The sequence below is a fragment of the Gossypium hirsutum genome, chromosome D02, assembly GCF_007990345.1.
Source record: "Gossypium hirsutum isolate 1008001.06 chromosome D02, Gossypium_hirsutum_v2.1, whole genome shotgun sequence".
Taxonomy (NCBI): domain Eukaryota; kingdom Viridiplantae; phylum Streptophyta; class Magnoliopsida; order Malvales; family Malvaceae; genus Gossypium; species Gossypium hirsutum.
Window position 1 is genome coordinate 598,797 of NC_053438.1, and position 11,313 is coordinate 610,109.

At 30.7% G+C, this 11,313-nt stretch overlaps 2 protein-coding genes across 5 annotated transcripts; both read left to right on the forward strand.

Moving 5' to 3' along the window:
• Nucleotides 1-1,698: 1,698 nt before the first annotated feature.
• LOC107903419 (pre-mRNA-splicing factor CWC25 homolog) lies at nt 1,699-4,019 on the forward strand. The gene is made up of 5 exons (XM_016829462.2): nt 1,699-1,889; nt 2,039-2,297; nt 2,390-2,708; nt 2,869-3,620; nt 3,708-4,019. The coding sequence occupies exons 2-4, from the start codon at nt 2,110-2,112 to the stop codon at nt 3,595-3,597; spliced, it is 1,236 nt and encodes a 411-aa protein (XP_016684951.1). The 5' UTR covers nt 1,699-1,889; nt 2,039-2,109; the 3' UTR covers nt 3,598-3,620; nt 3,708-4,019.
• Nucleotides 4,020-8,376: 4,357 nt separating this feature from the next.
• On the forward strand, nt 8,377-11,283 carry LOC107903398 (BTB/POZ and TAZ domain-containing protein 3). 4 transcript variants are annotated; one of them, XM_016829437.2, is made up of 7 exons: nt 8,377-8,491; nt 8,701-8,781; nt 9,418-9,765; nt 9,871-10,001; nt 10,156-10,462; nt 10,553-10,866; nt 11,023-11,283. In XM_016829437.2, the coding sequence occupies exons 3-7, from the start codon at nt 9,436-9,438 to the stop codon at nt 11,135-11,137; spliced, it is 1,197 nt and encodes a 398-aa protein (XP_016684926.2). In that variant the 5' UTR covers nt 8,377-8,491; nt 8,701-8,781; nt 9,418-9,435; the 3' UTR covers nt 11,138-11,283. The 4 variants fall into 4 exon arrangements, with proteins under 4 accessions (XP_016684926.2, XP_016684916.2, XP_016684935.2 ...); XM_016829427.2 differs by having other exon boundaries at nt 9,423-9,765; XM_016829446.2 differs by lacking the exon at nt 8,701-8,781 and having other exon boundaries at nt 8,381-8,491; nt 9,423-9,765.
• The last annotated feature ends 30 nt before the right edge of the window (nt 11,284-11,313 follow it).

Here is an 11,313-nt window from a genome sequence, read left to right on the forward strand (position 1 = left end):
ACTATAATGTATCGAGATTATAAGTTTTAATATAGGTCAGGTCGATCCAAGCCCAAGGTTAGCATATATAATCTAGGCCCGGTTTGGGTAAAAATTTACAATCATTTTCAGGCCGAACCTAAAATTTTGTTGAAACCCGACCCGACACATGGACAACTCTAACCACATATATTTCTTTTTTACTTCATTCCGTATTAAATTTTGATTAATTAAGGGTTGAAATCAGGTTAGATTTTTAAATGAGAAGCAAAACTCTTTTAACATTGTTGTTTCCGTTTATAAAATTTGAATTTTAAAACAAAGATATAAGTTTCTTATCTCTCGACATAATAAGCATTGATGGAGACAACGATAAATCCAGAAATATTATAAAAGAAGTCAAAAATATTTGCTAATGGCAGCAATAGAACCACTTTTTCCCTTTGTATCAAATTTTCCATTTTATAACATTTTATTTTTTATTTTTTATATATCATATAAATATTAAAAATATAACATTATAATATAAATATTAAATAATATTTAATTTTAATTTTATAAAATTCAGTCCATATCTCTATACTCATGTTGTAAGTTCGAGTCACAGGAATTGTCTACTGATAGTGTGTATATATATGGCAATGGTTTGCTACTATCAGTGGCACGTGAGCTGTACTAAATATATATATGCAAATCAAAATAGGGTATTTAGCTAAATTTGGATTAATTATTTGTAAATATAAGAAATAAAAAAATAATTGTATATATTAAACTCGATTTTGATTTAAATATGTAATTCTCGCACAAACGAAAGTTGGTGTAGTTCTGAGATCTTTTTTCCTTTTCATGCAACAATTATTGAATAATGTTGGCTTAACTACAATATTATACCCTAAATTATATTGTTTTTTTTCACTTCGGTGTTTAATTTTATTTTTTATTTTGTTAAAAATAGTACCTAAACTATCAATTTCATCTCATTTTATCTAAGTATGAAATCCAATAAAAACATGCCATATGTCACATTCTTATTGGCCATTGTCGTGTTTTAGGATAAAATGAGATAAAATTGATAGCTTAGATTTAGAGGTGCTCATGGGTCAGGTTCGGGTTGGACATAAACATGATTTTAATATACTTTATGTTTGTCCAAATCCGGCAAGAATATGAGCCTAAACTTTGGCCCAAACCCGCATTTTTGTAAAAAACTAACCGAAGCCCAATTTAGCCCCGCCCATATTATTTTTTATTTTTTAAAAATATTTATATTATATTATATTATTTTAATATTTAATTATTTTTTATATTTTTTATTTATTGAAAATTTTTATATAATCATTTTGACATTATTTTAATGTTTACATTAGAGTAGTATTATATATTTAGTATATGTTTATTTTTTTAATGTGTTATAAATTACATAATATAAAGTATTATAAACTTGAAAATGAGTCTGCTTGGGCTTGGGCCTTGAATGTTTAAGTCTGAGGTCGACCCATATTTTAAACGAGCCTAATTATTTTACGCAGACCCATTTTTCGAATCTAATATTTTTACCCAAACCCTTTAGGCTTGAATGAATAACTCGGCTCATGAACAGGTCTAATTTAGATACCACTTTTAACTGAAAGAAAACCTTTAGAAACTTAAATAAAAAATAATATACCTTGAGGTCCAACTTTGCATTTTAAGCCAATAAAGTTTTATAATGTGGACTCAAGCCCAATCCAATGAGAAAAAAGAACCCATATTTCAGCTCGGCCGAAAATTGCTGTAGTCATGAACCGCCAATATTTTTTATTCTATTTATCTTTTTATATATAAAATTATGAATTTTTATTTAATAAATAACAAAATTATACAAAAACTTGTCAGACTCCATAACTCTCCAATCGACTGCTTCCTTTTAGGTATGTTTTTTGTTTGCAATTGAAATTGATTTCAGTAACGATTTATAATTTCAATAATTTCTAATTTTGATTTGATTATAGGGTTTACTGCAACTTTATTCAACTTGATATTGGTTAGGGTTTACAGTCAATTTTATTCAATCTTGCAGAGGATCTGATTTAGGGAAGATTTGAAAATTCATCGTAATTGAGGATTGGGTAATTATTTGGTATCTGAAAAATGGCATTGAAGTTTCTGAACAAGAAAGGATGGCATACCGGTAGCTTGAGGAACATCGAAAACGTGTGGAAAGCGGAACAAAAGCACGAGGCTGAGCAGAAGAAATTGGAAGAGCTTCGTAAGCAGATTCATGAAGAGAGGGAACGCTCTGAGTTCCGTCTTCTCCAAGAACAAGCTGGCCTTGTCCCGTAAGTCTATTTCCTTGTTTCCCCCTTTTTGTGATTCGAAAATTAGGGTTTAGGGTTTTGATTCGATTTCAATTTTTTTTAAAATTTTGTAGGAAGCAGGAGAGGTTGGATTTTCTCTACGATTCTGGACTTGCTGTTGGGAAAGGTGCTAGTAGCTCCGCTGCTGGAGGTAGCGGAGGTGGAGGTTTCAAGGCTCTCGAAGAAGCCCTTCCGGGGTCGAAGGCAGGTACTGATGGTAATGCCAACCAGTCTTCTGCGCCCGGTGCGTTGTTTGAAGACAAACCTCACTCGGCTAATGATACCTGGCGTAAGCTCCATTCAGATCCGTTGCTTATGATTCGCCAGCGCGAACAAGAAGCACTTGCTCGTATCAAGAACAACCCGGTCCAAATGGCCATGATACGCAAATCTGTATGTTATTCATCTATTCTATTGCTTTTAATGTGTGTTCTTATAGGTTTCATTGTGAATATGATTGTACTTTTAAGTAGGAGTAGAGAACCCATTGATCTTTGAAATTACTGTTGCAATTACTAATCTCATTTTTCCGCTTTGTTTAATGGTTTAATAGGTTGTAGATAAGAAACAAAAGGAAAAATCCCCTGATCATAAGGAACACCGTAAGAAGCATCACTGTAGTAGTTCCAAGCATCGGAAACATTCATCGTCTAAACGGCATTCATATTCTGAAGATGACACTTCTAAGGAGGACAAAAAAGATAAAAATCACCATCGCAAGAGGTCAGATTATGAGGGGCACTATCGCAGAACAGAATCAGATTCAGAACATGAATTAAAGGAAACAGAAAGGGAAGAGAAGAGTCACCGCAGGCAGAAATATGGATATGATGATCAAGATGTTGATAAGAGGAGCCATGACAAGTCTAAGCGTGATAAATATTCTTCTCAAGCTCCACGAAGTATAGATGCAGATAAAAATCAAGAAAAAGATCGACGGTCTTATGACCATAGAGATACTGGACCTCGGGATAACAAGCGCCGGGGTGTTTCCCATAAACTTTCTGAAGAGGAGAGAGCTGCCCGGCTTCGTGAAATGCAAGAGGATGCTGAGTTGCATGAAGAGCAAAGGTGGAAGCGGTTGAAAAAGGCCGAGGAGAATGATGCTCGGGAGGCTACACTGTCCAGCACATCTGTTGGCAAAAACTTCTTGGATGCTGCCAATAGAAGCATTTATGGTGCTGAGAAGGGTGGAAGCTCAACAATAGAAGAGAGCGTCCGTCGTAGGGCGCATTATTCACAAGGCCGTTATGAATCAGAAAGAAATGCTTTTAGACGTTGATGTTGTGTTTCCAATATATTCCGGTATATGTTGTTTCTAATAAATTCCGGTTTATGCTTGTTTTAGTTTATTGTTGATACTGAATTCTATTTATCTGTTCAAATTTTCAGTTCTCAGCAGGCTTCAATTAAGCAGCGAGGTTTCAGTTCTTGTTGCACCATTACTTCGGCATGGAATGAGACGATGGTTATGGTCTCGCTGGAGATTTCAGTTTCTTTATGTCCGAAGTTTATATGAACGACTGGTATGTTACTATCCTAATGTTCATATTATTTGATGTGATTCTATTTATATTTTATGTACACCTAGTGACTGAATTGTGTGACCTCTAAAGGGATTCACATTCACAACATTTCCCTTTGAAAATCTTCTTGTATCTCTCGTCAAGGTTCAAAAAAAGGAGAATTATAGCTATTTGGTCACCTTGCTTTTCTGTGTTTACATGCTTTGGATTTCAGTAAAAATACGGAGCTCTTTGTACTAAAAATCAGATTATATTTTATCCTTTCTACTCAAAAATTGGGCAAATTAGTCTCTATATATTAGATCAAAAAGTAAATTGGTTCTTCTATTACAAAATTGCATCCATTTCTACGGTTAAAAATTGGTCCATGTATCTCAAAATCAGGTGTGCTTGGCATGCCAAGTGTGTTTAGTTATTCCATTTATCATATCAATTTTTAACTGTAGAAATGTATGAAATTTTTAATAGAAAGTATCAATTTATTTTTTGATCAAACATATGGAGATTAATTTGTTTATGGTATTCTCACCTTTAGATTTTATATTTCATCTATGCTAATACAAGTTCAAAGGATCATGACCATAAAGAAGGTTGATTTTTTTATTTTGTATATTTCAGATTATTTAGAATGCCTAATAGGTCTGGGTTTATAAGATATTCTTGAATTTGGGCTAGTGTGATCCGGTTGAATTATTAATTAATTATAAAAATATTGTTTTTTATTTACTTTTAATGACAAATATATAAAATATCTATATTGAAATATTTTTATAAAAGCGAAATGTTGAATCAGGTCAAAGGAATAAAAGACTAATCATTTTTTAAGGTACCGAAATTAGGACAAGTCTTTTCTTTATGGATTTATTTCTTTATTAATATAAGATCAAAGTCTTTTAATGATGCATATCAGCTTCCAAATTATATTTTTGTTTTTTAAATAATATTTGATTTAGCTATTATATATTTATTTTAAATACATCATTATTCATTGAAAAACCTTTATTTAAATGTTTTCAAAAAATATTATCTTGTTTGATTATATTCAAAAGTTTTGCCTCAATTTGAGCCTTTAATTTTTATTTTAACTGAATTTGGTTGTCCAATTTATTTGGACCTGATCAAATAAAACACGTGGCAGTATTTCAATCAAGAACTATTTTTTTTAAAATAATAAATGAGAATTATGTTCTCGCCTAAATTTATCAAAACAGTCATATCAAATATTTATGAAATAAATAAATATTTCAATATTCCAATTTAATCAAACAAAAAATAATAATGATTCATGAATTGGATTTCCAAATTGCTTTCGGTCGACTTTTTAAAGCGAAAGTGTACCAATAATATATGGAGAAATGAGGAAGCTTTTTCAATAGAATAATCATGAATATTCAAGGCCAAAATCGAAGGGACCAAATTGTAAAAATAAAAAAACTAATAAACCCTTAAACAACAAAATTGAAAAAGACAGAGAGAATCTAGCATGTCCTTTTCTTTGTCTTTCTTAAAGCCGCCCCATTTTCCATGTCCCTCCTTTTCTGAGCGCTCTATCATCTTATCCACGTGTCGATATAGTGTTGGTTCGTTGATGTATGGGTCGTGTGGCGGGTACTATGTGGTCCCCACTTTCTGGTGAAATTGATACTACGCACGGTCACATCCACGTCCCTCGTATCGTCTCGTTTACCTTTTTTTATCGTCTCTCATCTCTTGATAAATTCAAGATCTCCTCATTTTGACCTTTTTTAACTAGGGTAAACTACACCTAATGTCACTAACTATTAGTAAGTTTATATTTTTATCACCAAATTTTAAAACCTTACAAAATGATTATTGAACTATTGAAAGTTTTTATTTAAGTCACCAAATTATTTGAAAGTTTTCATTTAGTGAGCTTTAAGCAACAATTCAACAATTGATATAGTGGATCAGTACTCATCGACGAGTAGAAAAGTATACTATAGATCCAAATCGATCTAGCAGTTACTGTCAAAGATCAAAGAATAAGTTGGTTGGATTTTGATTCGAAGACTTGTGGTGTTCAAATTTGTTTCATGGAAAAAAAATGAACTATAGAAGAGAATGAGAAGAAAAGCTTTCGATTGGTGCAGGCGATGCGAACAAATAAGACCATACAACAACAATATTAAAATCCCAGTGACTTAAATAAAAAATTCTGAATAGTTCAATGACTTTTTTGTAACTTTTTGAAGTTGAGTGACCAAAATGTAAACTTGCTAAAGTTCATTTTCACATGTACACATTTAAATAAATGATTTTGGTAATAAAATTTTATTTCGATTCAATTCTAGACATTGAAATAAATACACACATTTATTTTCACATTAGATTAATATAATTATTTGTGTATACAATATATCAACGTAAATTGATGTTAATTTGATAATGTTGTTAATGATTTATGCAAATTGAATCAAATCAAAATTTTATGTATAAAATCTCGTAAAATTAAATTTCATACATAACATTATACATTAACTTAAAGTTTAAGTATTATTTTGATAATTTTTTTAATTTTAAATAAAATTAAAAAGATCGTAGCTTTCTTTTTCTCCTTTTATCATCATTTCAACTTTTTGTACCTTTCAAGTTATCTTCTTCTTCTTTTTTTCAAGCACACCATTAAAGTAAAAAATTTGATTTTTTTTTAATTTCTTTTAGAAAAAATAATCAAACTTTTTTTTTGTCAAAGAATGAGTTAAACGTTTAAAAGTATTAACATTATTTTATTTTTTTTTAGAATTATATTTATATTTGGAACAAAATATGGAGAATATGAGAATATTTTTTTCTTAACTATATAAAAAGTCGATTAAGTTTTAGCTCGATTGATATGAATATTGTTGTCAATACAGGAAGGAGCGGGTTCGATGCGCTGAAGCGTATTATCTTCCTATTTATGAGTTGGGGATGGACTATAAGTAGTTTTAGCCATTGTGTTAAAAAGAACCGATTTTATCAGCATTTATAATAAAATTATTCAAAATAATATTAATAAAACCCAAAAAACATTTTTTTTATAAAAAAAAAAGTTGGTAGTTCAAAAGTTTTGGTAAAGATATTTATAAGGCAAAATATTAAAGCAATTTGGAAAAAAAATAGAAAAAAAAATAAAGTTTGTCAATCAAAGTTGCCATTATCTAATATTTTTAAAATAAAAAGTTTGTCGACATTCCCAAAATAGCCTTTTTGGTAGAGATGGGATGTTGATAAATAAAAATATTAACTCCATATGGGAATTAGGTGAAAGGGGTGAAAGTGAAAAGAAAGAGACAACATTTAATAGATTTTGATTCTGAATTAATTTGTTAGCTTAGCTATTAATTTGAGGGTTTAATTTTGCTATTAGTATCTATTGTACTTTTATTTGGTTATTTTCAGTCCTTTTATTTTTTTCAAATTTTAAAATTTTAGTCCTCACCGAACAATATTTGTTAAATTCATTAAATAAAGTTATGTTATTTCTAAAATCTGATGCGTCAAACATATTATCATGTGTAATGTCATGTCAGCTTATTATTTTTACATATTTCTCACTAAAATTAACCAAACAAAATTAACTGTTATTATTCGGGCCAGGACTAAAATTACCAATTCAAAAATATAGGGACTAAAATTTATCAAATAAAAGTAAATCCACAACTTTCACAAAAGCATAAGGATTAATAGCATAATTTAACCTTAGTTTGAGTGTTAAATGGTAGCCCAAATTCGATTTGAAACATATTTAAAATAAGTGGATCAAATTGTAAACATGTAAATTTTCAAAATTAACCTAATGATAAAATGTTAAAGGTAATTGCTCTTTAAGTGGCTAATTAGTAATAAAGATTCACATGAAGGGATCTACTTATACTGGTGTAAAACTAAATTAGCTTTATACCATTTCATAAATTTGTATAAGATTAATATTTTAATGATCTAACTGTTAAATTTGTAAACTACACCCGAGGTCACTAAATTATAACTAAATTTACATTTTGATCATTCAACTTAAAAAGTTACAAAATGTTCACTAAACTATTCGAAAGCTTTCATTTAAGTCACTGGGCTATTAATTTTTTTTAATACAAAATTCTTACTAGTAAGCTCGAAGCAATAATTTGATGATGAGTACGGTGAATCAATATCTATCAATGAATAGAATAACATACCTTAGATCCAAATTGATCAGACGATCAGTGTCGAAAATTGGTTAAGAAAGTTTTTTGAGTTTTGGTTTGCAGATTGAGACATTTAAAGTCATTTTATAAAAAAAAACTAAACTGTAAAAGAGAAGGAAAATAAAAGCTTTCGATTGGTACAGCTGGTATGAGTATAAAAAGTTGTACAACAACGATTTTAACAACCCAATAATTTAAAAGAAATTTTTTTAATAATTCAATAAAGTTGAATGCCGAGAACGTAAATCTACTGCCATAATTGACTATCATAAAACGATATATTGGAAAATGAAATTTATCACGAGATATAAATTATGTACTTTTAATAACAATATTATTTATTTATTTTTTATTTATTACAATTCTCTCGTCTTCTCCGCTTTGAAGTCTCATAAACCAAACTCTCTCTCTCCTTCTCTTTGCACTGAATACACCAATGCTCTTCTAGCAGTTCATCATCCAAAAGGTAAACAAAGTTTTAAGCTTTGCTTTGCTCTTCTTTTTAATTCCAATTTTCTTTAAAAAAAATTCATTTCATTTCTTTTACAGATATATATTTTTATCGATCATCATCGTTTTTCTCTATTTTTTGGGGTTTCAATTAATTTTTCTGTATATTTTAGTAAATATATAATTTTATAATTTATTTTTTGTAATATAATAATTTTCTTACAGGTTCTTCAGCTTAGAAGAAGATCGAGCAAATTTCGATTTTTTTATATTTACACAGAAGATTTTCCCGCTTTATTTATAAAGGTACGTTATTTTCCCGGAAAATAAAATATCAGTAAGAAAAAAGAAAATCATACAAAGGCTTAAAACTGAAGTTATTTATTTAATTAATTTTTTTCGTGAAACTCTTATTTTATTCATATTGGAATTGGGCGGTTGAGATTTTCTTATTTTAACTCTGATTATTTTAATCTTTTTTAATCAACTTATTATATTATGTAAATCATAAGATAATAATACTAAGATTCATTTTACTAATTTATTCCATTTTATTATTATTATTTGATTTTTTGTTCTTGTATGTTGATTGTTTTAAAGAATATCTTAATTCGTGTAGTACGATTCGAATACACGAATTTTCAAGTTTTAGCCCTAATTTGATACTTTTCCCTCTTTTATTCTATTAAGTTTTCTGTTTTTTTCTTATTGATTTTTTTTAATGTTGACTTTCCTTGTAGGATGATATTTTTGACATTGAAATGGTGCAACATTAAGATTCCATTCAAGAAAAATTATATATATATATTGATGAATTTTTATACATATAATCATCTTGCAAGTTCATGTTCATTAGTTTATTATAATTCGAGTTTTGTTCGTAATTTTGGTTGATTCCTTTGTTTAAATCTACTTTTTAAGCTTATCTGTTTGATTTTTTAGTGCAGGTTGTTCTCTTTGATGGCTTCACCGGTTACTGATTCGGCCGGTTTATCACCCCTTATCGAAACCGTGTCATGGAATGCAGATGCAGTCGGTACTTTGTCTATGCCGGAAGCGGAAGCTCCGATGTCTTCTTCGGTGTTGAACAGCTGTAACATACCGAAACCGCCGCCTCTTCCGAGTAAGATTGTTACGAGAAACAAGCATCCCAAATGGCCTCCCGGGAGTTGCTTTGTCCCAAAGGAAACGAAAGATATGTGGGACAAGCTTTTCAAGGACGGTAATGGTGCAGATCTTTGCATTTTCACTGAGGATAAATCGTGTATTTTTGCTCATTCTAGTGTTCTGGTGAGTTGATCATGATTATTTCTAATGTTGATCGACCGGACTCGGAAACGGGAATCTGAGCATGTGTGGTAAAGTTGAAGCTATATATATAATTCTTGTTTGCAGAGTATTGCATCGCCTGTGCTCGGTTATCGTATCAGGCAATCAAAAATCAAGCATGGCATGAAATACATCCAAATCCCGGGATTACCACACGATGCTGTTCTTGTATTCATTCGTTTTTTATATTCATCATGGTACGTTTCGAGGCTCTTTTTTGCATACTAGTTACCAGAAGTTTCAAATAGTTTCCTAGCTGTTTTAAACTTGTTAGGGTCTTTTTCCAATTTTCTTGGGTTATGCAAGTTGTAATCTGGTATACACGATTTTTTTTCAATATGGAAATTGCAGCTATGAAGAGGAAGAGCTGAAAAAGTATGCACTCCATCTATTGTTGTTGTCGCATTGTTGCTCAGTTCCGCAGTTGAAACGAGTTTGCATTTGTTATCTCGAGCAAGACTTTCTTACCACCGAAAACGTGATCGATACCCTTTTGTTAGCTCGGAAATGTGATGCACCAAGGCTCGTCCTCATTTGTGTTCGTATGGTCGTAAAGAATTTCAAATCCGTATCTTCAACCGAAGGATGGAAATTGATGAAACGTATTTATCCAGATATTGAGCAAGAACTTGTTGAGTCCGTTGTTGAAGCGGATTCTGTATGTCAAACTCGAGCCCTTATCGTTTTTCGATTTATTGTTATATTGTTATAAGATTGACTTGTTTTAATTGCTTTCTTTTTCCCTTAGAAAAAGGAAGAGAGTCAAAGGAAAATCGAAGAGAAAAAGGTCTATACGCAATTATATGAAGCGATGGAGGCCCTTCTTCACATTTGCAAAGACGGTTGTCGAACAATTGGTCCTCGTGACAAAATGCTGAAAGGAAACCAGATTGCCTGCAATTTTCCAGCTTGTAAAGGACTCGAAGCTTTAGTCCGTCATTTCTCTGGTTGTAAGACTCGTGTTCCTGGAGGATGCGGTCATTGTAAACGCATGTGGCAACTTCTCGAACTTCATTCCCGTATGTGCAACGAACCCGATTCTTGTAAGGTTCCTCTTTGCAGGTAAGCAAACCTTCGATCAAAACTCAAATTTGTGTGTCATATGTCAATCGAAATGTTGGTTTCTTTAGAACACATCAGTGACATACACAATGCTTCAAAACCGGACCGATAGCCTATTCGAGGGACTAAATCGTTGTTCTTTTTAATGTTTCGTAGGCATTTTAAGGAGAAAATACAGCAGCAATGCAAGAAAGATGAGACTAAATGGAAGCTATTGGTTAACAAAGTTATTGCAGCAAAAAATGGAAGCTATTTGTTCTCCTCTAGGTGATATATATATGTATATGGCATTACCATGTATTTTTAGTGGAATGGTTAATGCTTCATATAAATTACAGAAGTTTGAAAATGGGAAAATAATAATAGAAATGTTAATATGAGTTAATTACAAAATAAATACTCTTATTTTGTTGTTCTTCCATTTTCGTTAAATGTTCCATATTGAAC